This window comes from Aphelocoma coerulescens, assembly GCF_041296385.1.
Source record: "Aphelocoma coerulescens isolate FSJ_1873_10779 chromosome W unlocalized genomic scaffold, UR_Acoe_1.0 ChrW_unloc_scaf_4, whole genome shotgun sequence".
Lineage (NCBI taxonomy): Eukaryota > Metazoa > Chordata > Aves > Passeriformes > Corvidae > Aphelocoma > Aphelocoma coerulescens.
This window is the reverse complement of record NW_027184083.1, coordinates 1,695,743-1,723,206: the sequence shown is the minus strand read 5'-3', so window position 1 is coordinate 1,723,206 and position 27,464 is coordinate 1,695,743. Positions and strand designations below refer to the sequence as shown.

The window sequence follows — 27,464 nt, the reverse complement described above, 5'->3', positions numbered from 1 at the left end:
ACAGTCCCACAGCAGAAGGGTCCTCTGAGAGACCAGGCAAGGTATTCAACTAATTTCCTCTGTCTCTACAGCAGCTATCCCAAAAGCCCAATGCTGCCCTTTTGGGTCCTTGAAATACCCTCTCCTGAGCACTACAATTAATCTTTAGCAGAGCACGCACTTTATATGATGAAAAAAAAATCTAGCCATATTTTTAGTTCTCTGGAAGTATACTGTAACTCCTTCCAATTCCTTTCCTTCTAACAGTTTTGGCAACAATCTAGAAAGAAAACTTAAATACAGTAAAGAAACATGCAACACATGGGGAACTAGAGCCAGGTAAAAGAAAACAGAAGACAGAAAAGGCTTATTTTGCACATATATTTTTCAGATTCTTGAAGAAAGTGTCTACAATTTTAAAAATGCTTTTGCTAAGTACTTCCTTTGGAGATTCCATCGGATTTGCAACTGTACTGCTTCAAAATTTTGTGAACCAAAGTCTAACAAATACTGAATTGTCAACCATTATAGAATGTCAATATGGAAATAGTTTCAGACAGGAAACAAGAGAAAGTATAAGAAGAATGCAAATTAAATTTTTAAAATGCATATACAACTTCTGGCAGGCCAGATGTATCAGATTTCTAAAAAAGCAAGACTTGCATGAGGAATTCACATTTACTGAATGGATACAGTGAGTACAATGACTATAACCAGATCATTTAAGATAAGAATAAAAATCAGAATTCTGTTCAGCATAACACTGAAAAATACAGTTTTTAAAAGTGCTAAAACTCGGATGAGTGATATTCAGTAAGTGTTGACTTAATCAATACATAGACATAGAATTTAGAAAAACCATAATGGAGCACACCAAACTGGAAAAGCATTGTGCTTCACCACATTCCTAAAGCAGATAATACTTGCAAGAATAACTGCAATTGTTTGTTACAAATCTCAGTTCACAGTATACAAATGATGCAGCTGTTTCAACAGATTTTTGTAGTGGAAATGGCTTTGGACACAGAATAGGAAATTCCAGCTTGACAGTCTTGCATTAATATTTGTGTGAATTAAGAATAACTCAGATTATAATTCCTTAACTGCTTTTCATGATTATCTTAACACGAATAAGAATGTCCCGTCACATACATTCAAATAACTATTCTTGTAATTTTCTGCTTAGAAAAGAACATAAATACCCATCTTGTATCAGACTTATCATACCATTCATATGAATTTTCAGTGAAAAAGTTGACACACTTACATTTTTCCTTACTGCTGTTACTGTTATGTAAAAGATCCCCATCAGAACGCATCACAGGGAAATCATCTTCATCATCTTCTACCACTAAATGTGAGAAAGTGTGTGTTATGGGAGTGAGAAAGCTTTCCCAAGTCTTTAGTATGCAAAAAAGAATTAAGAGCATCTTCATGGCTAAGCAGCATTTAAGATTTTTTCCTATGTCATGACACACACCTTCTCTCACCTTCTCTTCTTTTTTTTTGACCACTATCAACATTACTTTCAGAAACCATCAGGAGACTAACATTTGCTCAATGTTGAAATTTAGCACTTGATTTGATGGTAAGAAGAACATTATCTTGGTGTTACAACTGGATAAGCAAGGAGCCACTGTTGATCAACTATCTACTCTTTTACACTAGAAAGTTCTCAAAGAAGTGGAATGGTACTTATCTATTGGTTTCTCATTATCAAAAGTTTCAGGCTGCCAGAACAAATGTGGGAATGAATATTAATGCCTCAGAAGAGTGCATGAATACAACAAGCTGTGCTCTGGGAAGAACAATTCAGAGAGATGTAGACATCCACACCTGAGTCTACTAGGACTTCCAGTGTGCACTCAGTGCTCAAGCTACAGGCAATACATCTCAGTAGCATTCATTACAGCAGAACCTTTGCCTTTTTTAAAGAATGTATTGTTCCTATTAAAACTAATAACCTATTGCTTTTCAAAATAAAGATAAGAGACTGGTTTTGGCTGGGATAGAGTTCATTTTCTTCTCAATAGCTGGTACAGAGCTGTGTTTTGGATTCAGTATGAGAATAATGTTGATAACACACTGATGTTTTGGTTGTTGCTAAGTAGTGCTTACCTAAGTCAAGGACTTTTCAGTGTCTCATGCTCTGCCAGTGAGGAGCTGCACAAAAGGCTGGGAGGAAGCATGGGCGGGACAGGTGACCAGAACTGGCCAAAGGGATATTCCACACCATAGAATGTCATACCCAGTATATAAACTGGGGGGCGTTACCTAGAAGAGGGGGCTGATCACAGCTAGTGAATGGGCTGGGCATCGGTCAGTGGGTGGTGAGCAATTATATTGTGCATCACTTGTCTTTCTTGGGTTATATTTCCCTCTCTCCCTCTCCTTCTTATTACAATTATTATTATTATTATTATCTTTTACTTTGTTTCAAATAAACTGTTCTTTTCTCAACCCATGGCTTCTATTTTCTTTCCTGATTCTCCTCCCCATCCCATTGGGAGTGAAGGGGAAGTGAGCAAGCAGATGCATGGTACTTGGTTGCCAGCTGGAGTTAAACCATGACAGAGACATAGCAGTAAACAAATTTGGATTCATGTTATGGGGTAAACAATTATTGTTATATAACATCAAATGCTTAAAAGATCATTTATACAATTGACAGCTAGAGGTCAATATTTAAGTTAAGCAGATTTTTATGGGAATCCAACTTCTGAAGTGAAAATAGTTAACACAATGTATGCAGAAATATCTATGATTGATCCCATTACTAAAGACTAAATTTAAGATACATACTTCATTTATATGGTATCAAATGCTATAGTAACTATTTCAAGAGCTATTACTGTGTAAAAAGTTAAATTCTATGGAGATAATAGTTCTCAATTACAGTTTTACCTTTATCCCTCTGGAGTTCATCTTTGGAAACTGCATCTGCACAGGCATCAAAGTATTTCTGTAAAGTATCAACTTGTCTACACAAAATGTCTCTAAAGGTTTCCATTTCTGCAAGCTTTTCACGTAAGCTATGGCCCTTCTGGAAATACAAGCAAAAAAAGGCTCAAATGCTTCTACAGGCTCAGCAATAGTTCAATGCCAAGAAAAAAGGATTTCTGCAATTATGAAGAACAAATTCTTTAAGCACACCAAAGAAATTTCAGATACCAGCAGCTATGAAATACTGTTAATGTTAGAACATAAGAAACTGTATAAAAGTGTTTCTTACTCATTATGTCCACTGGTCTCAATTTTTCATCTTGACTTTATCTGCTACTTTAGAGCATTCAATAAAAGTTTGTTAAAAACACAATCTTACATACTATGAGGTTTATACCTATTTGCCTGAAAACAGTCAGTTCTAGTTAAAAATCTTTGTTCTAGCCTTTACTCCCTCCTTTCTTGTGCTGCTCCTCTTCTGCCCCAACCAATTTCAAATGTTAAATATTTATACACATGAAACAAAGAAAGCTGTCATTTGTCAAGTCACAAAATCAGCATTTCCTTTCATTTAGAAGCCCTGATTTTCTCAAAAGTACGCTAAGAAAGACTAATAAATCCTCCCACAGGTTTGATTTCCTTGCCATAATTTAAGAGGGTTAACTGCATAGAGGCATTAAAAAGTTTCCTGTATGATCTGTTCATCATTACATGCTGAATTACTAACACATAATAAACCAAAGATTTGCTTAGGGTTTTTTCTTATAATTGTGTGAACAAGTCTTCACATAGCTTATTTACTTCCTAGTTTTGTGTGTTATTTAAACACCAATACTAAGAAAATGTTATTCACTAACCTTGAATGAAGAGGTGGATGTTGCAGAGTATCCACTTGCTCCAGAAACAAGAGACACCATGGAGCCATGGCGTCGTAAACTTGACTCTGATGCATAGCCAGATTCCGTCTAAAAACCAAACCACACACAAAAGTAGAGTGTTGAGGCTTTTAATAAAAAAAGAACTAGTGAAAGCAAGTTTAATATCTCCTCTAAACTAGCCCATTTGTTTCTTGTCAGGAAGCAGCTACGGCTTAATAACTTGGATTGTGTCTGGAAGTTTAAGATGCTGATGTAGTAACTGTAAAGTTACTATGAATCTTTCTTTTGTTATTATGTTTATCTGGAAAAAAAGTAGTTATCTGCAATTTATTGTGTACCCCTAAAAGAGTAACTAATTAAATAATGCAAAAAAATGAAAAATATCTATTGATTAAAATAGCATGAAAAATATAAAAAAAAAATAAGTTTGACAAATGTCCTCACAAGTAAAACAGAAGAAGACAGTGAGGAACTGTAAGAAGAATATTTTCCTAAAGGTTAACATAAAATGACCCACACATGGCAAAGGAGAAGAAAAACCCTGAAAGAGAATGTAAGTCAGTGTTGGAAAATCTCATTCCCTAACTACTGTACCAGTCTTTATAGTATTCATTTCTATGAACTTTCTTCATCCCAGGAGGACCCTGAGAACTACTGACCTGTCAGCCTCACCTCTGTGACTGGGAAAATAATGGAAGAGATTCTCCTGGAAGCTATTCTAAGGCACATGGAGGACAGGGAGGTGATTCAGCACAGCCGGCATGGCTTCACCAAGGGCAAGTCCTGCCTGACAAACTTAGTGGGCTTCTATGATGGAGTGACTACATCAGAGGACAAGGGAAGGGCTACAGATGCCATCTATCTGGACTTCTGTAAAGCCTTTAACATGGTCCCCAACAACATCCTTCTCTCAAAATTGGAGAGACAAGGATTTGATGGGTGGACTGGTGGATAAGGAATTGGTTGGATGGTCACATCCAGAGGGTAGTGGTCAATGGCTCAGACTCCCGATGGACATCAGTGACTAGTGGTGCCCCTGAGGGGTCTGTATTGGGACCAGTTTTATTTAATATCTTCATTAATGACATAGATGAAGGAATCAAGTGCACCCTCGTCAACTTCTTAGAGGACACCAGGCTGAGTGGTGAGGTTGAAAAACCTGAAGGACAAGATGCCATGAAGAGGGACGTGGACCAGCTCAAAAAATGGGCCCATGGGAATCTCATGAGACTTAATGTCTTGGGGTGACTTTATGATGTGTAGCCCCTATCGCTGCTCTATGCCCAGAAATTAACTTTGTGCCTTTCTGTGCCTTTAAACTGAGCCCGAGAGGGGGGAGAGGAAAAAAAACTGAGCCAACTTTTCAAAGCAGCTGTTCAAGGACACATATACACACTCCTCTGCTTCTGCAGCAGCAAGAGCAGAGGAAGCACCCTTCTTGCTTTTCAGCCAGTTTTTGGCTCCTTTTCTCCAGAGGGGGATAGAGTTGAACTTTGTTTTCCTGGGACTTCGGTTTTTTTCCCTTCTTCTCTTCTGGACTGTTTCAACATCAGAACACATCGGGACAATTTTCCACCAAGGCCCCGGGGTGGGCCCACACCCACCCAGCTCCAAGGAGGAGGAGAGAGACCGGACTCTGAAATTTTCCCAGGTTTCTCTCCACAGCAAGAGGTTTTATCATTTAGCATTATTATCCTTTTCCTGTGTGTTTGTTAAATAAATAGTTTTTATCGCTTTCACTTTCCTCTGAGGAAAATTTCTTTTTTCCCGAACCTGGTGGGGGAGGGGTGGTTGTAACCTGCCTTCTATCAGAGGATGTTTTTCCACCAAATTTGCCCAAACCATCACAAATAATTAGTGGTGCCCAATGTGAGGCTCAAAGGAAAGTGAAAAAACCTGTACTAATTACATTTTGGTTTGAATTTAATTATTTTGTGTTGGGGTAAAGTAGTCATCATGTTGGTTGAGTTCATAATGTCTCTCTGGCTTGATGTACTAATGTCTTTCTGGTCCCTAGGCCTGTTTGCCTATCCACAAATTGCTCCCATCTTGTCCCTGATACGTAACTTTTGCCGAGCAGGGACATGAATCCGTATTTCTATTTTGCTGTGCTCAGTGATAATGATTTACAAGAAGTCAACAGAGGTACAGGCAGCTGTTCAAAGTGTGTATGATATATGGTTTCTCCGTCCTAATCCCAGCCCTAGTTTCAGTAGCCTGTTTTGGGAATTTATTAGTAATTGCACCCAGTTTGTTAGAAGAGGAGGAGACGGGGTTTCCCAGCCTCTCATGTCCATCCCCTTTAAATTTGATACGTTCTCTTTTGAGAATGTTCAGTTTTCGCTGGATGTTAAAGAGACCACCTTCCTGGTATTTTATCTGGTAAGCTTCCTCTATGTGGTTTTCAGCTTGTCTAGAATGAGAGCTCAGATTTCCACGGTGACTGATGAGACACCTGACCAAGGTGTGGAAAATCCTGAGTGGTATGGGGAATGGGAGGATATGGGCCAAACCCTGAAGAAATTCTCTGACCCAATAGCTTGGAATTTCCCCCCTGAACAAATTCAGAACCCATCTGAGGTGGCAAAATATCTGAAAGAGAAATACAATGACAAGTCTAATGAGAAAAAGCTCCTTGCAATATGTTGGGCTTTGGCATATGCCTATTGCACACTGCAGTAGGTAGAGGTATGTGGGAGTGTGTTTGTTTTAGTTCAGTCCAGGTCTCCCCTCTATGTTCCTTAAGTTTGGTGCACCCCAGTTGGCGCCCCCCCATTTTATTAAAATCACCCTATATGACAGTTTTGTCTCCTCCCAGGACCCTGTCTGTCACTCTGGCACCCCTCCCAGGCTTCTGGAAAGTTCTAGCCAGGGGGCCAGGTGACTGGTCCTGGGAAAGAAGTCCCTCCCTTCCCCTGTTACAGTTGGTTCCCTTATGTGTCCCTCGTTCTGTTTGCCGCACCCTTCCCTTCCCTGGTTGGTTGTTCTGTACCCCCCCGGTCTTCCCCCCCCATAAAATCCCCTGCACGAGATCGGCAGGTGCACAGAGTTGGGCACCCCCTGGTGGTTGAGGTCCCCCCCGTTCGGAGGACCAATAAACTTTCTGGATTTAACCCAACTCTGAGCCTGCCTCCTTTCCTCCACCGTCTGCCTTTATCGCCGCGGTCCCTTGGAAGGACCCACGAGCCAGACCTCTGATCCCTCCGATATCAGAGGCTGGCCCCCGCAGCCTGCTGTGTCCCGAGCTGACCGGGCTGAGAGGGAACTGTTCCTAGGGGACACAAAGGCAGCTTGGCGCCCAGGCGTGGGGCCCCCCTTCCATCGGACCCCACGGAAGGGACTGATTGCTTCGGCAAGTGCGTCATCGGGACGTCAAGCTACCCCAGCTGCAGCACGCTCCGTTTTAGTGAGCTGCGCGCCTGGGGGTGAGGACGGTAGCTTCGCCGCACCTGCGAAGTCGTTCTCGGTGGAGGAATCAGTCGCCTGGAGCTAACCTGGAAGCCAGTCAGGTAACTATTTTTCCCCGGGGGGGGGAAAAACTTGCCTCAAAGCCGGTAAAGGCTTTCGGAGGGACCAGTGTCCCCGGCTCTCGAAGAGCCGAACGCAGGACGGTCCCCGGCTCTCGAAGAGCTGAACGTAGGCTGCGCAGCCCCGGAACAAGCGCGGTTCGCTTGTCTCCGGTTGGTTTTTGGGAAAACCGGCGTTCCAGCCTTGAAGTTTAGCTCCAGACGCTGTGCTGTCGGCTATGGGCGCTACACTCTCCACAGCACAGAAGGGGGTATTTCTCCAAGTTGCGGGACTCCTTGAGGGTGGGGGGATAAGTTTTTCAAAGGGATGTTTAAAACGGTTTATTCGGTGGCTGTTTCTGCACTTCCCTCGGTGCGCTCAGGATTCGGTATTGAGCGTTTCCTTTTGGAATGCCGCGGGAGAAAAACTGGCGCGATCTAGTTCTGCCAAAGAGAAAGATTTCTCCTTCCTGTACTTGCAGATTAGGTTGGCGTTGAATAAAAAAAGGGAGAGGGAAGGACGAACAACCCCGAATTCCCCAGTTGTTACCCCTAACCCATCTCCCGAACCCGTGTCCCCTCAAACGGGCATCCTGAGGAGAGCAAACCGAGATGCGCAGGGCTGCCACCGTCTCCCTGGCTCTCCTCGGGGTTCCCGGAGCCCCCGCTCGGACAGTCCCGGCCAGACTGCCCGAGGCTTATCCCGTTCCCCGGCTTCCCCAGTTGTTAGACCCCGAGTTCGGTTCGGCTATCCAGAGAGTTTAGAAAATGCCCTCCCTGCCCGAGGAGGACAAGATGGCGGGCGCCACGTGGAAGGGACCCCCTCTTGCTTTTCCCCTCGCTTTTCCACCCGAAATCCCTTTCTCCCGAGTCCCAACCCCTTTAGCCTGGACCCCTCCTACTCCCAAGCTGGTTCCACCCCTCTTACCCCTCCTACCTGTCACCAGTGCGCGCCCCCGTTTTCCGCCCCCAGAAATCGCGGCTCCATGCCTGGCTGCCACCCACTTCCTGCTTCCGGTTCCCACGCCTGTCCTTCCGGTTCCCACGGTGTCTGGCCGGAAGGGGGAGGGCCTGAGGACCGGAACCCGGAACTGGATCCCATTCCCTCGGCCGCTCTGGGTTTTTATCAGAGGTCCAGGAGAGGAGGAACATCCGATGTCAGCTGGGAACCCCTTTCCCACCAAACAATAAAGGAACTCTGCAAGGCACAGAAGGAGTTTGGGAGAGAAAGCGAATATTTTCGTGGCCTCTTAAAGGCAAATCTCTCCAGAGCAGTAATGACGCCCTTTGATCTGCGTCAGCTTTTCTCATGCCTGCTTTCCTCACCAGAGTTTCTGCTCTGGAAGGCAGCGTGGGAAAGGGAGCTCCGCAGACTCCTTCCAGCGCTCTTGCAAGGTTCTGATACAGCCGTTGATGCCGACAATGAGGCACTTACATTGGACCATCTAAGCGGCGAAGGAGATTGGGCTTTGGCGCCGAAGCAAGCTCAAGGCTTGCCTTTGGAGGTTCTGCAACAGGTCAAGGAAGCGGCCGGTAAGGCATTCCTTGGTCTGAGGCCTGATGTGCCCATAGAATCCTACTCGCAGGTCCGGCAGCAACCCACTGAGTCATTCCTAAAGTTTGTAGAGAGACTAACCCGAGCTGTAGAGTTGCAGGTCAAGCAGCCGGCAGCCAGGGAAGAGGTCATCGCAGAGATGGCTATGGTGAATGCCAACCCTCAATGCAAGACAGCCATCCTGAGCCTCCCCCTGGACCCCCCGCCGACCATACAGACTATGTTGGAAGTTTGCGCTGCGAAGGCACCATACCTGCAACCTACCAGCTCAGAGAGACAGCGGCCCAGAGGAATGGCCTCAGTGGGAACAGCAACGCATCGCCCTGCAGTGGACCAGAGGAAGACCACGGGCCTGAACACCAAACCACCTCCAACTGCAAACGGCCAAAAGCGAGCCCCGCAGGCCAGGAACACCTGCTTCCTGTGCGACCAGCCTGGACATTGGACAAGGGACTGCCCGCTCAAGCGGCAGTCCCAGCAATTTAAAAAGGAACATGGACCTGGGGGACAGGAGGGCCAACTGCAACAAAAAAACTGAATGGGGAGCGCGCGCCCGCCCCGCGTGAAGACAAAAAAGGGACGGGACGCAAGGGGGAGGGGAAACTCAAAGAGGCAAAACTACCAGACATGACCGTAAAACCGGATTTGACTTCCTTTTCTGATGGTTCTTTCAGGTTGCAGCTGTTGACACCACTCCACCTAAAGACCAAAGAGTGGCATACCGCACCGGTAAGCACTGGTGGTGAGCTGTGGGAAGAAGACCAAGGCCCTGACAGGTATGTCATAGTCGGAAGTGTTACCTGCACACCACAAGAGATCGAAGTCGCTCCGGGACTAATGACATCTAGTCCCGAAGGACCTGTTCTCTGGCTGCGCTGTGTCCACCCACCTCTGTTCCTGCCCAGAGGGCAGACAGTCGCCCAGGCTATCCCTGTGGAAAGGCCACCCCCAACGGTGTGTGCCACACATGCTATAGGGACAGAGAAGCCTCGGGTAGGCTGCGAGGTCTACAGAGGGGAGGAAGTCCTGCACCTCAGAGGGCTTCTAGACACAGGGGCAGATGTGACGATCATTCCCACACGGGAATGGCCGGCACATTGGGAATTGCAGAGTGTGGCTGGACAGGTGCAAGGTGTTGGGGGCATTCAATTGGCCAAACAGTCAAAGAGCATCGTGCAAATCAAGGGACCGAGCGGACAATTGGCAAACATACGTCCGTTCGTATTAGACTACAAGGAACCCCTCTTGGGGAGAGACCTCATGCAGCAGTGGGGAGTCACAATTGACCTACCTGACCCCCCGAAAAATTTTTGGGTTGCGGCCACTGAAGAGCGCCCTACTCAAAAACTGAATTGGAAAACTGATCAGCCCGTTTGGGTAGAGCAGTGGTCGCTCTATGGTGAGAAGTTGAAGGCGCTCGAGAAGCTCGTGGAGGAGCAACTTGAAAAGGGGAATATCGTGGAATCCAACAGCCCGTGGAATTCCCCTGTCTTTGTTATCAAAAAGCCTAACAAAGACAAATGGCGGCTCCTCCAGGACCTTCGTCAAATTAACAATGTTATTGAGGACATGGGCTCTCTCCAACCAGGGATGCCATCCCCAACGATGCTCCCTCAAAATTGGAATCTGGCAGTAATTGATATTAAAGACTGCTTTTTCCAAATTCCCCTGCACCCTGACGATGCCCCGCGTTTTGCCTTCTCGATTCCTGTTATCAATCGAGAAGCCCCAAGGAAAAGATACCATTGGAAGGTGTTGCCACAGGGTATGAAGAACAGCCCGACCATCTGCCAATGATATGTCTCTTCCTTGCTTGCCCCAGTTCGCGCAGCAGCAAAGGAGGCCATCATCTTCCATTATATGGATGATGTCCTCGTGTGTGCCCCCGACAATGACATGCTTGCCAGTGTGCTCGACCTGACAATCAATGCATTGGCTGCTGCAGGGTTCGAGCTCCAAGAGGAAAAGATTCAACGGATGCCACCTTGGAAGTACCTGGGCCTACAAATTACAAAGCGGACCATTGTGCCGCAAAAATTGGCTATTAATACCAACATCGAGACTCTGGCAGATGTCCACCAGCTGTGTGGGTCTTTAAATTGGGTGAGGCCGTGGCTGGGTCTGTCCAATGAAGACCTAGCCCCCCTTTTTGATTTACTAAAAGGGGGAGAGGAGCTTAGTTCTCCCCGGACACTCACCCCAGAGGCGCAAACAGCTCTGGAGAAGGTGCAACATCTAATGTCCACCAGGCAGGCAAGCAGGTGTAGGCCTGACTTGCCATTCAAATTCATCATCCTGGGTAACCTGCCACACTTGCACGGGGTTGTCTTCCAATGGGAAGACAAGAAGAAGAAGAGCAAAGAGGACCAGGACCGGAGGGATCCCCTCTTAATCATAGAGTGGGTATTTCTCAGTCACCATCGGTCCAAGAGGATGACACAGCCACAAGAGCTGATGGCTGAACTGATCCGGAAGGCTAGGATCCGGATCAGAGAGTTATCAGGATGTGACTTCGACTGCATCCACGTGCCAATTAGGACAAAAACGGGCCAAATTACTAAGGCAATGTTGGAGAGTCTGCTTCAAGATTGTGAAGCATTGCAGTTTGCTCTGGAGGGCTACACAGGCCAAATTTCTTTGCATAGGCCAGCCCACAAAATATTCAATTCGGAAATTCAATTCGAGTTAAATACAATAAGTGTTCGGAGCAAGGAACCTCTAAAGGCCTTGACAGTTTTTACTGACGCGTCCGGGGTGACTTGGAAAAATGCCCAAACTCAGCGGTGGGAGACTGACATCAAAGAGGTGGAAGGATCGCCTCAGGTTGCTGAGTTGGACGCAGTCGTCAGGGCTTTCGAAAGGTTCCCCGAACCCCTAAATTTGGTAACAGACTCTGCATATGTTGCAGGGGTAGTCTCCAGAGCCGAGCACGCCATTTTGCGTGAAGTCTCCAACATGGCCTTGTATGAGTTGCTCTCAAAGTTAATAAATCTGGTCTCCCACCGAGAGCAACCATTTTACGTGATGCACGTCAGGTCACACATGGACCTGCCCGCGTTCATCGCAGAAGGCAACAGGAGGGCAGATGCCCTCGCTGCGCCAGCTGCGATGGCCCCGACTCCAAACGTGTTTGAGCAGGCCAAAATCAGCCATCAGCTGTTCCATCAGAACGCTCCTGCCCTGGTTCGTCAATTCAATCTAAAGCATGACCAGGCCAGGGCGATTGTGGCTGCATGTCCAGAATGCCACCAGCTAGCCCTTCCTGCCATTGGTACTGGCGCAAACCCCCGTGGACTTAACAGCTGCGAAGTGTGGCAGATGGACGTGACACATGTTGCTTCATTCGGCAGAATGAAGTACGTACATGTGTCGGTTGATACCTTCTCGGGAGCAGTTTTTGCCTCTGCCCACACAGGGGAAAAGGCTAGCGATGTCCAAAAGCACTTAGTGCAGGCATTCGCTACCCTGGGCATCCCCAAAGTCATCAAAACGGACAATGGCCCAGCGTATACGTCCAAGGAGTTCAGGAGCTTCCTGCAGCAATGGGGAATAGAACACAAGACTGGCATCCCCTATTCCCCGACAGGTCAAGCCATTGTAGAGAGGGCCCACCAAAACATCAAAAGAATGCTCCAGCGCCAGTGCTCCTCCAAAAAGCTAGAGTCACCTGCTGTCAGGCTCTCAAAGGCATTGTTCACCCTAAATTTCCTCAACTGTGCCTTTGAGAACCTGAACCCACCAATCGTGCGGCACTTTGGGCGGTCTCAGCAGTTGCAAATGAAAGAAAGGTGTCCGGTGTTGGTTAAGGACCCGGAGACTAGGGAGATACAAGGGCCCTATGAACTAGTTACCTGGGGGAAAGGGTACGCATGTATATCCACCCCCGAGGGCCCTAGGTGGATCCCATCAAAGTGGGTGAAACCGTGTATCTCCCAGACCATCAGGAAGGGAGATCAAATACCCCCCAAGACCGGGGTAGGTTAGTCGTGTGCCTCTCTGAGCCCCGAGCCCCAAGTTTATCCCAGTTGTTATCCCCAGTTTCAACCTCATTTTTCTAAGTTTTGTTTTAGTTTAGAGACATCGGAGATGGGTCCTGTGCCGTCAATCCGAGCCGTCGCCGAGGTTCTGCTGATCATCATCACCCTGCAGATGCTCCCATGGCTTGTGTCTTCGTGGATAGTTCCTCAACCGGCAGCCAATGTATGGTCAGTTCTAGCGCGTACCATGGGTCAGGACCACATATGCCTATCCACCGCTGCGGCCCAAAACCCCATGGCTACGTGTCTAGTGGGGATCCCTCTCGAGCAAGAAGAATTTACTTCTCTCCCCAAAAAGCTCGAGCCCATGCAAGCTTCATCAAATACGGGTAAGGCCTCTGTTGCCAAGCCGCCTGTCGACTTGCACCGTCCCCGGGTACCTTATCGGAGACGGCCCCCATTCAGCTGGCACCGCAGGGGGAAGCGTGACACCGACAACCCCCTTGAAAAATGGCTGCCCCGGCTCCCAAGGGCCAGTAGCGAGCCCCAGGAATTAGACCTCCTGGGGTCATACCCGGCTCGCTACTGCGTCCAGTTTCAGTTCGGGCTGTCCCCAGATCTGGAAGCTTTTAAGATCATTGCCCCAAGTCACCGGGAGTACAAAGCAGACAAATGGTGCCTGGCCGCCAGTAAAGTGACCACTGAAAATCCTCACCGGTCACGCCCGAAAAGGTTACCCTGGGGACTGTTCCTCATTTGCGGCGATAGGGCGTGGGCAGGCATCCCCTCTCGCCTATTAGGAGGTCCATGCACAATAGGCCATTTGACGCTGCTGACACCCAACCAAACAGTAGTCAGCAATTGGGAAAAGAAAACACACCAAACCTCCGAATTGGCAATCAAAAAACGTGAATTGGCCCAACTGGACCAGAATTGTGATTCAGAAGTAATCCATTGGTCCAGACCAAAAGGGGTTGCAATCACCGTGCTCTTGCCATGGGTGGCTGCAGCCAAAGCTTTAGATGAATTAGGCCACTTAGAATGTTGGGTCGCCAAGCAAGCAAACCTTACTTCAAGCGCCCTAAGTGACCTCTTAAAAGACGAGGAACTGACCAGACAAGCCACCCTACAAAATAGGGCGGCCATTGACTTCCTACTCCTCCTCCATGATCACCGGTGTGAGGAGTTCAAAGGACTATGCTGCCTCAACCTATCATCAAGGGCTGAGAACGTCCACAAGACCATCGATAAGATGCAGGCCATGGTGAAGCAGATTCAAAGAGAGACTGGCAACTGGCTCGGCAACATCATCAGCGGATGGGGACTGTCCGGATGGGCTGGATCCATTCTCCGGACCGGACTGATCTTGTTTTTTTTCTCTTAGTTGTCATAATTATGTTTGGACTGCTGAAAAAACTGCTAACCAACATGATTATGAGCTCATCCTCCCCTGCAGACATCAACCAAGCAGAGCTCCCCAAAGATTTTGAACTCGAGCCTATGGCCCCGGAGATGACGTAGTTCGGGGACCTGTACCCAGACTCAGAGTACTGTTCCCAACCCGAATTCATGTCATCTTAAAAAAAACAAAAAAGGAGGTATGTGGGAGTGTGTTTCTTTTAGTTCAGTCCAGGTCTCCCCTCTATGTTCCTTAAGTTTGGTGTACCCCAGTTGGCGCCCCCCCATTTTATTAAAATCACCCTATATGACAGTTTTGTCTCCTCCCAGGACCCTGTCTGTCACTCTGGCACCCCTCCCAGGCTTCTGGAAAGTTCTAGCCAGGGGGCCAGGTGACTGGTCCTGGGAAAGAAGTCCCTCCCTTCCCCTGTTACAGTTGGTTCCCTTATGTGTCCCTCGTTCTGTTTGCCGCACCCTTCCCTTCCCTGGTTGGTTGTTCTGTACCCCCCCCAGGTCTCCCCCCCCCCCCATAAAATCCCCTGCACGAGATCGGCAGGTGCGCAGAGTTGGGCACCCCCTGGGGGTTGAGGTCCCCTGCATTCAGAGGACCAATAAACTTTCTGGATTTAACCCAACTCTGAGCCTGCCTCCTTTCCTCCACCGTCTGCCTTTATCGCCGCGGTCCCTTGGAAGGACCCACGAGCCAGACCTCTGATCCCTCCGATATCAGAGGCTGGCCCCCGCAGCCTGCTGTGTCCCGAGCTGACCGGGCTGAGAGGGAACTGTTCCTAGGGGACACAAAGGCAGAGGTAGAGGGGCAGGAAGATAAATCAGCAAAGCCTGCAGACACCACAGTCACTCAGGCTGCAGCCAAACCAGACAGCAAGCCCAAGCCAGATGGAGAGTCTAAGCCATTGACAGTGGCTCCTGTCACTAGGAAAAAGCACACAACCAAAACTGATCATCCAGTGAAAGATGATGATGATGCAGGGAAAGGAACCTCAAAGCCATCAACTGACTCAGGCACAGAAACCATTACTGAGTCCATGTCCATAAAGGACCTTCACAGCGTAAGAAAGGACTATATCCGAAGGTCCGATGAATCCATAATAAGTTGGATGGTCCATATTTGGAACGCTGCAGGTGATGATGTGATGCTGGATGGTGCTGAAGCGAGGCATTTGGGATCTCTGTCACATGATCCAGCTATCGACCAAGCGATAATAAGGAGGGGTGACTCTGTCAGTCTCTGGACACGGGTTTTGACAGGCATGAATGAAAGATATCTGTGCGCAGATGATTTCTATATGCAGCAAACCCCGTGGAAGACGATAGAACAAGGGATCCAATGCCTGAGAGACCTAGCAGTGGTAGAGATTGTCTACATGAGTGACCCAGGACTGAGGAGTCCAGACAGGGTCCGAGTTCACCCAGTGATGTGGCGAAAACTCATACGGCTTGGGCCACAAGAATATGCTTCTGCTTTAGCAATAATGAAACCGGATCACAGTGGGAATGAGACTGTGCAGGATATGGCGATGAAGCTCCGAGCATATGCAGATTCCATGCATGGCCCAACACATGCAAGAATTGCAGCTGTTGAAACATGTCTGCAGAAAATGGAAGAGAAGATGGAGAAGAATCACCAGGAACTCAAGAAGAAGATTAAAGAGGGCCTTCTCCAAATCTCAGCAGTACAGATCAGAGATTCTGCTACCAAACGCAGACGTTCCCCAGAGATAGAGAGAAGGTACATCCCACGAAGTGAGCTGTGGTATTTCCTGTATGATAGTGGGGAAAACATGAGGAGGTGGGAGGGACAACCCACTTCTGCTCTGGCAGCACGACTGCATGAATTGAAGGAGCGCAAGACTCAGAAAGGAAGTTCCACCAAAAAGGAAGTAGCTCAAGTTGCCCATAGTTGAACTGCCAGATATGATAGAAGAGAAGACGACATGTCTGATCCCCTTGAAGGAACCTCTAAGATGTATGCCCAGGGAAAGAAGGATAACCAGGACTAGAGGGGCCCTGCCTCTAGCCAGGTAGAGGCCAGGGAAAACCGTGTTTTTTGGACTGTGTGGATTCATTGGCCTGGTACATCAGAACCACAAAAATATGATGCCTTGATTGACACTGGTGCGCAGTGCACAATAATCCCATCGCAAGAGGTGAGGTAGAATCTGTTTCTATTGCTGGTGTTGATGCCATGAAGATTTTTTGCCTTTTCTTTAAAACCCGTTATACCTTTTTTACAACTTCTGTATTCCTAGTGCTTTTTGCCTACATTCTTGGACTAGTTTGTCAAGCTGAGAGACAAAACATTTTAGAAACTTTGTAGGTAGGGATCAGTGTGCCCCAGACCCCAAGGTCCCCTCCAGAACACATTCTGTAAACTAAGATAGAACCATCCAGGAGAGGGTTCCTTGGGGAGCGGGGCTCACTCGAGCCTCTCCTTGGGGAATCCTTGATAGATATGCTAATTAGCAAAACCTATAATGTTATACCAGATCTTTTGGGGGGGCATTTTGCGGGGTGCATTTTGGTGCATTTGACCTGGATGTGTGCACCTAAGGATGCTTAAAATAAATACCAAGGTAAAATCCCTTTTCCCCTTCTAACCGTGTATGACTCTTGATTTTAAGACCAGGAAAAGGCATCATTATAACAGATGGATCACAAAATTTGACCCTGGTGGAAGCTGAGGTGAGCCTGACTGGAAATGAGTGGAAGAAACATCTCATTGTGACTGGTCCAGAGGCCCCGTGAATTTTGGTCATAGACTTCCTCCGAAGCGGGTATTTCAGAGACCCAAAGGGACTCAAGTGGGCTTTTGGAATATCTGCTGTGGAGACAGAGAGCATTAAGCAATTGAACACCTTGCCTGGACTATCAGTGAACCCATCTGCACTAGGCCTTCTGAAGGGGGAAGAACAAAGAGTACCAATTGCTACCTCAACAGTGCATCGTCGACAGGACCAGACAATTCAAGATGCTGTGATCCCCATCCACAAGATGATCCGTGAGCTGGAGAGCCAAGGGGTGATCAGCAAGACCCACTCACCCTTCAACAGCCCCATCTGGCCTGTGTGCAAATCGGAAGGAGAATGGAGATTGACTGTGGACTATCGTGCCTTGAATGAAGTGACTCCATGTCATGGGTTAGCAAGCATAGTCCCGGAAGTGATGTTCTTGCAAAGGGGTGCTTACAGCTTCCTCTGTGACCTGATAGAACCTATCAGCTGGCCAGTTTGAATATGGACAATTCTTTAAGCCACTTAAAGTTGTGACCGCCTCTGTCATCCACACGTAAGAATAGGAAATCCCGAGGCAGAGTCTCGCTGTCTCGTTTCTGGTGCTGGGACAGGTGGCTGCGGGCCCCATGTAGGGCCCCAGCAGGCCCGGCCCAGGCCCTGCCGGGCCACGGCCATCTTGGAGCCGATGGGCCCTGTTCCACCCACGGACACCCTCCCCCCCCCCCCCCCCCCCCCCCCAGCAGGGCTGTGGGCAGCCGGAGCGGCTCGGCTCCCCCCCCCCTCCACTGCGGCCAAGGCCAAGATTTCAGCTAAAGCTGCACCGCTGTCCAGCAGAGGTCATGTGACCGACAGTGATAAGCAACATTCCAGCTGCAAGGCCTAGGTGACATTAACCCTTTTAGTGTTGTGAAGAGCTGAAAACCTGAGGGAAGACAAAGGAGATGCTTAAAGCTGAAATTCTGTTGTAAAGCTATGATGTAACAGAGGACCCGTTGTAATCTCATGAAGATATGGGGGGGTGGAGTGTTCAACTTATGAAGCAAAAGCACCTGTGCTGAGATAGGCAGATGCTAACGCAGCTGTAATTTCATGAGACGTTTGAACAGGGAGAGATAGTCCTAAAGATGAAGCTGAGGAAGACCCTTTGCTCCCAGGGAAGGAGGAGGGCCTCTGTTCTTAGAGATGAAATGCTCCCAGAGATGGGTGAAGAGAACTTTTGTTTCTGAACAGCTCAACCTTAAAATTGTACCCCAAAAAACTTCAAGAGTGGACCCTCAAAAGCAGTTGTTGAAAAACTGCAAGTTGGCTGAAGGGACTCGCATGCGAGCAGAGAGACTCCTCTTCCTAAATGGACTGAACAAGGTTATTATGGAAGTGGTAAACAGACTGAACATCTCAAGGGTTGTCTTTTTACATTGTCACTGGGAGAAGGGAGAAAGGTGGGCGGGGGGGAGGAGAAGAGTTCTGAAGGTGTGGCATGATTTTTTTTTCTTCTTTTAGGTCTGTTAATAAACTTCTTTATATTCTTTCAAGTTTGGTGCCTGCTTTGCGTTTCTCCTAATTCTTATCTCACAGAAGGTAAACAGTAATGAGTATTTTGGACCAAAGCACTACACTAAATTGGTGTTTCTGCCCAGTTACAAACCCAACCTGCTACACTCCACCACTGAGCGCTGCTGTGCTGGACATGTTGGAGCTCCAGTATGAGCTGGAGTCCAAAGCAGCAAAGTGGTATGCCACTATTGACATTGCCAATTCATTTTTCTCCATTCCTCTGGCAGCAGAGTGCAGGCCTCAGTTTGCCTGCACTTGGAGGGGTGTGCAGTACACCTGGAACCGACTGCCCCAGGGGTGGAAGCACAGTCAAACCATCTGCCATAGACTGATCCAGACTGCACTAGACAAGGGTGAGGCTCCAGAACATCTGCAGTACATTGATGACATCATTGTGTGGTGGAACACTGCAGCAGAAGTGTTTGAGAAAGGAGAGAAGATCACCCAGATTCTCCTGGAAGCTGATTTTGCCATCAAGAACAGCAAAGTCAAGGGACCTGCTCAAGAGATCCAGTTCCTGGGAGTGAAATGGCAAGATGGACAGCCTCAGATTCCCACCGAGGTCATCAATAAGATCACAGCGATGTCTCCACCAACCAACAAGAAGGAAACACAAGCTTTCCTAGGTGCCATAGGCTTTTGGAGGATGCACATTCCTGAGTATAGCCAGATCGTGAGTCCTCTCTACCTGGTTACCCAAAGAAAGAATGATTTCCATTGGGGCCCTGAACAGCAACAAGCCTTTGCCCAGACCAAGCAGGAGATTGCTCATGCGGTAGCCCTTGGCCCAGTCAGGACAGGACCAGAAGTGAAGGACGTGCTCTACTCTGCAGCCAGGAGCCATGGTCTGTCCTGGAGCCTTTGGCAGAAGGTGCCTGGTGAGACTCGGGGTTGACCACTGGGATTGTGGAGTCAAAGCTACAGAGGGTCTGAAGCCAACTACACTCCAACAGAGAGGGAAATCCTGGCAACCTATAAAGGAGTCCAAGCCACCTCAGAGGTAATCGGCACTGGATCACAACTCCTCCTGGCACCCCGACTACCAGTGCTGGGGTGGATGTTCAAAGCAGAGGTTCCCTCTACCCACCACGCCACCAATGCCACATGGAGCAAATGGATTGCTCTCATCACAGAGCACACCCATATCGGAAAACTGAATTGCCCTGGGATTTTGGAAATAATCACAAACTGGCCTGAAGGTGAAAACATTGGTCTCAGTGATGAAGAAGAACAAGTACAAGTGACACGTGCTGAAGAAGCTTTACCATACAACCAACTGCCATCAGAAGACACACGCTACGCTCTTTTCACCAACGGTTCTTGTTGCATCTTAGGGATGAAACGAAAGTGGAAAGCAGCTGTATGGTGTCCCACACGATGGGTTGCAGAAGCTACTGAAGGAGAAGGTGGATCGAGCCAACTTGCTGAACTCAAAGCCATTCAGCTGGCCCTGGACATTGATGAAAGAGAGAAGTGGGCAAAGCTCTACCTCTACACTGATTCATGGATGGTAGCCAATGCTCTGTGGGGATGGCTGGGAAAGCGGGGAAAAGCTAATTGGAAGTTTAGGGGAAAACCAATCTGGGCTGCTGAAGAGTGGAAAGACATCGTTGCCCGAGTAAGAAAGCTGGTTGTGAGAGTCCGCCATGTAGATGCTCACGTCCCAAAGAGTAGGGTAATGAGGAACACCAAAACAACAAGCAGGTAGATCAGGCTGCAAAGATAGAAGTGTCACAGATAGACTTGGATTGGAAACACAAGGGAGAGTTGTTCCTATCTTGATGGGCCCATGATGCCTCAGGTCATCAAGGCAGAGATGCCACCTATAGGTGGGCACGAGACCGAGGGGTGGATCTAACCATGGACAGTATCTCCCAGGTTATCCATGATTGTGAGACATGCACTGTGATTAAGCAGGCAAAGCAAGTGAAACCGCTGTGCTACGGTGGGCGATGGTCCAAATACAAGTATGGAGAGGCCTGGCAGATTGATTACATCACACAGCCTCAAACGCGCCAAAGCAAGCGCTATGTGCTCACAATGGTAGAAGCCACTACTGGATGGTTGGAGACCTACCCTGTGCCTCATGCTACTGCCCGTAACACCATCTTCGGGCTGGAAAAGCAAGTGCTTTGGAGGCATGGTACCCCTGTCCTGGGTTGCAGTGTATTCTATTACCATCCTCATGAGCTGTTGAAACCAGGTGGGGCAGTGTTTCCTTGCGTTCCCCCTCCGGACTATCTTCTGTTAATGAGCCCATCAATGCCTGGCCTCATGACTCATCATCCCATTGTGAGATGCTCCACCCAGAGGGAGGAACCAAGCATCCCATCCTGGATATAATCTGAGATTCCGAACACCACAGACACCCTTTCCACTGGATTTCCAGAGGACAGGAGCTACATAGCCACCACTGGACCTTCTGAGGAAGAGCAGACCCTTTCTACAGGATCACCACTTCAACAGAACCACATCCACCACTTCAGGAGGACTGCAGCCACCATTTTTTCGGACTGCTACCGCCACCCTGACTAATAGGGTGTCAGGTTGTATCCTGACTCTGTGAGTTTGAACCAGTGTTTTCATTTTTTTTTTCCTTTAATTTCCTTATTAAATTGTTATTCTGACTTGGGGGATACCAGTGAATGAGAGGCTGGACATGCCCCAGTCATGTGCACTTGTGGCCTAGAAAGCCAATTGTACCCTGGGCTGCATCAAAATCAGTGCGACTGGAAGGTTGAGGGTGGTGATTTTGCCTCTCTACTCTGCTCTGGTGAGACCCCACCTGGAATACTACATCCAGCTCTGGGGTCCCCAGCACAGGAAGGACATTGACCTGTTGGAGCAAGTCCAGAGGAGGGCCATGAAGATGATTAGAGGGATGGAACACCCCTCCAATTAGGAAAGGCTGAGAGACTTGGGGTTATTCAGCCTGGAGAAGGCTCCAGGGTGAGTTTACTGTGGCCTTTCAGTACCTGAAAGGGATCTACAAGAAGGCTGGAGAGGGACTTTTTACAAGGGTATGTAGTGATAGAACAAGGGGGAATGGCTTTAAACTCAAAGAGAGCAGGTTTAGGTTAGATATTAGGAAGAAATTCTTTACTGTGAGGGTCGTGAGGCACTGGAACAGATTGCCCAGAGAAGTTGTGGATGGCCCATCCTGGAAGTGTTCAAGGCCAGGTTGGATGGGGCTCTGAGTAACTTGGTCTAGTGAAAGGTATCCATTGCAGGGGGGGTGGAATTAGATGATCCTTAAGGACCCTTCCAACCCAAACCATTCTATAATTCTTAAGATATATAGTTAACATTGTATACTGCATAGTCATGGTTAAGTTCAAATGACTAAAGGACCCCAGCTCATTGCAAGGAGAAGGACAGACCCCATGCTGAAGAATAAAGGATAGCCCCAGACTATAGAGATAATTACATTATCCTAGCCCCTCTAACACCTCTGTGAAACCCTCCCATTATCTGGCATCATAGACAAGTAACTGTAGCAAGACCCACTCTAGGCACATCTCAATCATGAAAAAAATCAGATGGACAATGATGCCATAGAATTATAGTTGCTTTGCAAAACAGTAATATGAGTGTGTTAATTAATGATTGGTCAAATGATGTTGTATCTGAACACTTGAAAGGTAAAAGAACCATGTGTGAAATCACATTCGATGTACCCCAGTTTGAATGGGATACCTCATGACCACGAATAAAGAATTACTTGTAATATTGCACTATACATCCTCACCTCTCTGTCAACGTGTCAGTTGCAAAATTTCTCTGACAAAAGAAACAGATGGTTCAGAGCAGTATCTGAAATACTGTTAATAGATTTGATCAAGTAGACAGAGAATACTGTAGAGGATCTTTGACAGAATAAGAAATACTGCAGCAGCAGAGCAATTCAGGCAGGGCAGGGAGAAGGGGAGACAGAACATATGATATGGAACAAGCAAGAAGCAGCAATGGAATTCTAGCTGTTGGACTTTTGTAGAAAATTTGAAAATGGCATAGGCTTTGGGAAGATGAGAAAGTGCTGATAAATTAAGATGCAAATGAACTTACAGAGTATTAAAAGAAAGGAGAAAGGACAAAGAGTTAATTAAAACAAGAGAATTTATACAATACTGCAAGTGTGCAGGACAAAACGTATATTTGGGTTACAAAGGAGCAGTGGCAGAGAAACACAGTTTTGAAAAATTAAAGTATGACTTAAAAGAAAAATGTGACTTCTAGAATTGTTAACATAATTCTTGAATGAACATGACTGAATGAGATTACCCAGCTGTGGGAGACAGAGGAGTAGAAACTCCTGCAATTAAAGGAGGCTTTGATTTACAACCCTGGAAGAGACTAGGTCTGGCTTCATTGACAGAGATTTGTGGACTTTAAGCAACAGGATTACAAACTTGTGTTCCTATCATTATAAGTAAAATTGTACACTGGGTGTTTTGGTGAAGGGTTTTAAAATATAATAGTGTGATTTTATATAGTTTAAGTTAAGAATGTAGATGGTATAAGAGAGACAACTGTGTGTACGTGACATGAGAAGTTATTGGTCAAGACATAGCTGCACTGCAGTGAGAAGTGCCACAGGTGATAGGTCATTAATCTAAAACAAAGTGTCGTTTTAAGTATCTATTGGATTAGAAAGTTATAAATTACGATGTAACCCTAAATCTTGTGACTAGTCGCCATTACTCGGAGGTGTTGTAAAATCTCACGCCTCGACTGATGCGTTTGTTATTTTAAACAATAAATTCGTGTAGTTGCATAGTCCCATGTCGGGGTCTCCTCCCCCCGCCATGTAGCCCTGGGAAGAGGGGCCCTGAGGGCACAGACACATGGGGTTTCCCTGCCCCTGCTCAGCCTCGTTCCCCATTGGTTGGTTTGTGTTCCCCTGCGTGGGCAAAGGAGCTCGGGTCCTGACTGTAACAGGTCCTCGGCAGAGCCCGGCCATGCGGCTGGGGAAATAAACATCTCTGAAACATCTAGCAAGAATCTGTCCGTATATATTTCTTTTCCACGGGACTCCTGGTTTGGTATAGGCGTGTTACAGTATCCCCACTGTAACAGTCCCATCCCTTAAAGTTATTTTCCTCCCCCACATGAAAGCGCAAAAAACGGACACCCAGCAAAAACAAGTAAAACAGAGCCAAGAGTCCGTTTCTATCTGGCCCATTTAAAGAATGAGGTATAAGACAACAAAGAATTGAGGAAACAGAAGAAAGAGGAATAAGTATCAGAAGTAGAAGCAAAGTGGAAAAATGAAAATTATCAAAAAATGCAAGTATAGTTAGAAAAGGGTATTCTAAGTCTTGGTGGAAAATGGCTAAGTAATCATCAACTAAAAAGAAAAAAAAGAGAGAAAGAGAGTGAGAGAAGAAAGGAGTGAAAGAGAAAAAAGGACACTCATAAGTTCAAAAGATTTAATAAGGCACATTGTAAGTTAATTGCTTAATTAAGCAAAAAAATAAAAATATTGTCACTTATCTGAAATAGCAGAGATAGAAGTTTTTTTAATGACAGCTTATAGTGAAACAATATAAGGCAAGATGCATTTAGAAATTTCTGCTATAAATAATGAATTTAAAGCTAATTTATACAGAGCAAGAGTGCTAGAAATATAGTTACATAAGTGTAGTGACAGAAGTGCTAAAAGGTCAAATTGTTAACAATTAGTACTACTATTTGTTTTAAAGCATAGCTTTAAAATATCTATTGGAATAAGCTTTTTATTAAAACATTCACATTGGATACACAGGGCTCTTCTAGAATATTAGTTCAAGTGTTAAGCAGTATACCTAACTTCAGCAACATATTTGGTATACTGGACCACGTTTTGAATTGCATTGCACTTGCGTTACAGTACAGAGATTATGCCTTAATTCACTGAATTTGAATTTCAAATATAACAAAATAAATAATGAAGCTTTGATTAGGTTTTTTGCGAATACTCCAGTAAGGGCTTTTTGGCTCTTTATATGGACTTTAAGACTTTCAAAGGCTTGACAACTGAAAACAGAGGAGGTAAGGGAATAAAAGCATTTTTAAAGGAAAAATTGAGTTTTAGGCATACAATACTATAATTTAATTTCAGAAGTGTTTAATTAGCATAAACCTCAAGAGAGCATTTTGTAAGAGTTCCAACACTTCAAAGCATCATAAAACACCTCTGTTTAGATTTCTTCTAAATGCAAATCTAAACCAAACTTCACTGTTTTCCTGGTAACTTCGACGTTTACTTGATCATACACTATAAATATTAAGATGACTTGGAATGTGCTTTTACTACAGCCAGTTTGACAGTAGAGACTCATTCTGTTTTCTGTTTAATTGGATATGACAATTAACAGATCAGTTTTAAAATGTAACCAAAATATCCATTGCATTGAGGTCAAAGCATTTTAACTAAGGGCAGCAAGTTTTCTGATTTTCTTCTTTAAGTGAGAAAGACATATCTATGCAAAACTTGAATTCAAGCTTAAGAATTGAAATTTCTGAATGTCCCTATTTGAAGATTTAATCAAAGTCACATCTTAATAGTACTACTCTAGCACTTACAAGAACAGATGTAGTCTTAGAAGGAAAACTCATTACTTATATTCTGCATTTGAATTAAATCCTTTTTCTTCTGATATTACCCTTATAGTCAATGCTCAGTTAATTTAGTTCACAAAATAAAAGCTAAGGGGTGAAAGAACAAAACCACCTTCTTTCCATATCAATATGTAAGATTGATATTTTTAAAGGTACCGCTTCATCAGTATGTTTGACTGTCATTTATGTTTGTGATTAATAGTTCCATGAAACAGTTTATCCATGCTTCTGAACAGCATACAAGACAGCTGTATACAGCTATCAGCTTGAAAACCCTCCCCATAAACAGGTGTTACAGAATCAGAATCCCAGATACATTAAGGTTGAAAAAGACCTCGGAGATCATTGAGTCCAACCTTTGACTGATCACCACCTTGTGAACTAGACCATACCACTAAGTGGCACATCCAGTTGTTTCTTTGTTTCTTGAACCTCTGGGGATGGTGACTGTATGGCCTCCTTGGGCAGTCCATTCCAATGTTTAACAATATCTTCCATGAAAAAATTCCTCCTGATGTCTGGTCTGAAACTCCCCAGGTGCAAATTGAAGCTCTGTCCTCTTGTCCTGTCATTAGCTGCCTGGGAGAAGAGGCTGACCACCTGGCTACAACCTCCTTTCAGGTAGTTGTAGAGAGTGATAAGGGCTACTCTGAGCCTCGTTTCCTCCAGGCTAAACAACCCCAGCTCCCTCAGCCGCTCCTCATAGGACTTACCCTCTAGACCCTTCACTAGCTTTGTTGCCCTTCTCTGAAATTGCTCCAGCACCCCAATGTCTGTCTTGTAGTGAGGGGCCCAGAACTGGACACAGGATTTTAGGTATGGCCTCACCAGTGCCGAGTACAGGGTGACAAGCTCTTCTCCCTGGTCCTACTGGCCACATTATTGCTGATAGAGGCCAGGATGGCATTAGCTTTCTTGGCCACCTGGACACATGCTGGCTCATATACAGCAAGCTCTTGACCAGCACCCCCAGATCCTTTTCTGACAAGCAGCTGTCCAGCCACTCTTCCCCCCATCTGCAACGCTGCATGGGGTTATTGTGACCTGAGTGCAGGACCAAGCACTTTGCCTTGTTGAACCTCATACAATTGGCATCAGGCCATCAATCCAGCCTGGCCAGATCCCTCTGCAGAGCCTTCCTATCCTCCAACAGATCAACACTCCCACCCAGGCCCCAAGGAGGCAGCAGACTTCCTTGTGAGACGGGTCCAATTGGCATACAGGGTGCTCCCCCTGTAGTGGGTTGAAGCTGAGTTGATGGACAGTCTTTTAGACTAATGACGCTTCTCACAATTTACATATTTAAACCGCACGGAAAGGCAGGGATTGCCTCTGGTTCTAGCTCGGCTGCCGGAAGGTGGGGGGGGGGCCTTTAAGCCTCCGGGCCCTACCGGGCCAGGGCCCCCCCCCCCCCCCCAACGCTGCGGCATAGACCCTGGGGAAGCTAAAACCAGCCATGGACTGCCACACAGCTAAATCCGTCCAGCGCGGCTTCTTGGGACCGGCGGTCTCCTCTCCACGCGGAGCTGGCGGAGCCAAGGGGACCCAGCCTGTCTACAGCCAGCACACTTCGTGCCAAACTGAAGAAGACACCATGCAGCCAGCAGCACAAAGGGAGCGAGGATTTCTCCACCGTAAAGCCTGAACAAGAACACTTTTCAACATGGCAGCTTCAGAGTCAGAGAGAAAGTGGGTCATGTGAGACGAAGCTGAAAATGGCGACGGGAGAAAAGAGGGCGGTGCTGCGATTCTCACGCGTAGCTTAAAAAACTTCTTGCATGCCGTGGTAAGAAACTGTAATATCACAAACTGTTTGTCTCTTTAATCCACTTGAAGTACATGGGGGGATGAAAAGTTCACGTGTGGCCCATGGAAATTGTGAAGAGTGCCTATGCCAGGCTACATAGAAGCATTGAGAGGCTTTTTAGAGACTTGTGGCGAAGAAAGCCTTTGTGTTCAGGCCAAAATAACTCATCCTTAAAAAGATTAATAACCCCATGTGATGGCTCATGTTTTGCAGTGTGAAGGAACTGTGAGATTTTTTTCATGGAAGAGATGTTTTACATCACAGCAGATTGTTTCTTTCCGGGCGGATCTGCTGTTGGTGGCAGTTTGGGAACCATGTGCAGCTGAAGAAAACTCTTTTTCCCTTAAGCATATGAAAGAGACATCAAGAACTGCAACACTGACTAACATCCCATGTTCTGCTACCCTTTGTGCGAGTTGGGTAAAAGGAGAGAAGTGCCGGAAGGGGGGGGGGGTTGCTTGAATTTCTTGTTATTTCTTTTTACTTTTAATTCTATTAGTAATAAAACTTTTTT

The 27,464-nt window shown here is 46.5% G+C and overlaps 2 protein-coding genes across 12 annotated transcripts in view; one reads left to right on the top strand and one right to left on the bottom strand.

Moving 5' to 3' along the window:
• The window catches only part of LOC138102900 (ceramide transfer protein-like), a 294,805-nt gene that overhangs the window by 50,838 nt on the left and 216,503 nt on the right, over positions 1-27,464 (bottom strand). For 4 of the 5 annotated variants that reach the window (XR_011147606.1, XM_069000676.1, XM_069000677.1 and 1 more), the window contains 3 exons: positions 3,780-3,887; positions 2,884-3,022; positions 1,247-1,330 (listed from right to left, as the gene is read on the bottom strand). Coding sequence is in view for 4 of the 5 variants with exons in the window: in XM_069000676.1 (XP_068856777.1) it covers positions 1,247-1,330; positions 2,884-3,022; positions 3,780-3,887 (331 nt within the window). In the remaining variant the exon portion in view is untranslated. The remainder of the gene's footprint in view (positions 1-1,246; positions 1,331-2,883; positions 3,023-3,779; positions 3,888-27,464) is intronic. The other variant, XM_069000678.1, reaches the window with a different exon arrangement.
• Positions 6,860-17,703, top strand: LOC138102901 (uncharacterized). 7 transcript variants are annotated; one of them, XR_011147607.1, is made up of 4 exons: positions 6,860-7,309; positions 9,536-9,637; positions 12,932-16,404; positions 16,879-17,703. XR_011147607.1 is itself a non-coding variant. In XM_069000686.1 (3 exons), the coding sequence occupies exon 3, from the start codon at positions 12,948-12,950 to the stop codon at positions 14,220-14,222; it is 1,275 nt and encodes a 424-aa protein (XP_068856787.1). In that variant the 5' UTR covers positions 6,860-7,309; positions 9,536-9,590; positions 12,932-12,947; the 3' UTR covers positions 14,223-17,703. The 7 variants fall into 7 exon arrangements, 6 of the variants coding, with proteins under 6 accessions (XP_068856787.1, XP_068856788.1, XP_068856784.1 ...); XM_069000686.1 differs by having other exon boundaries at positions 9,536-9,590; positions 12,932-17,703; XM_069000687.1 differs by having other exon boundaries at positions 9,536-9,590; positions 12,921-17,703.

Excerpts from the sequence above, each read along its gene's own strand:
- LOC138102901 (XM_069000681.1), top strand. The coding sequence starts at position 9,489 with ATGACCGTAAAACCGGATTTGACTTCCTTTTCTGATGGTTCTTTCAGG. Across the intron at positions 9,638-12,931 it reads GAAGACCAAGGCCCTGACAG|TTTAGAGACATCGGAGATGG; the intron begins GTATGTCATAGT and ends GTTTTGTTTTAG.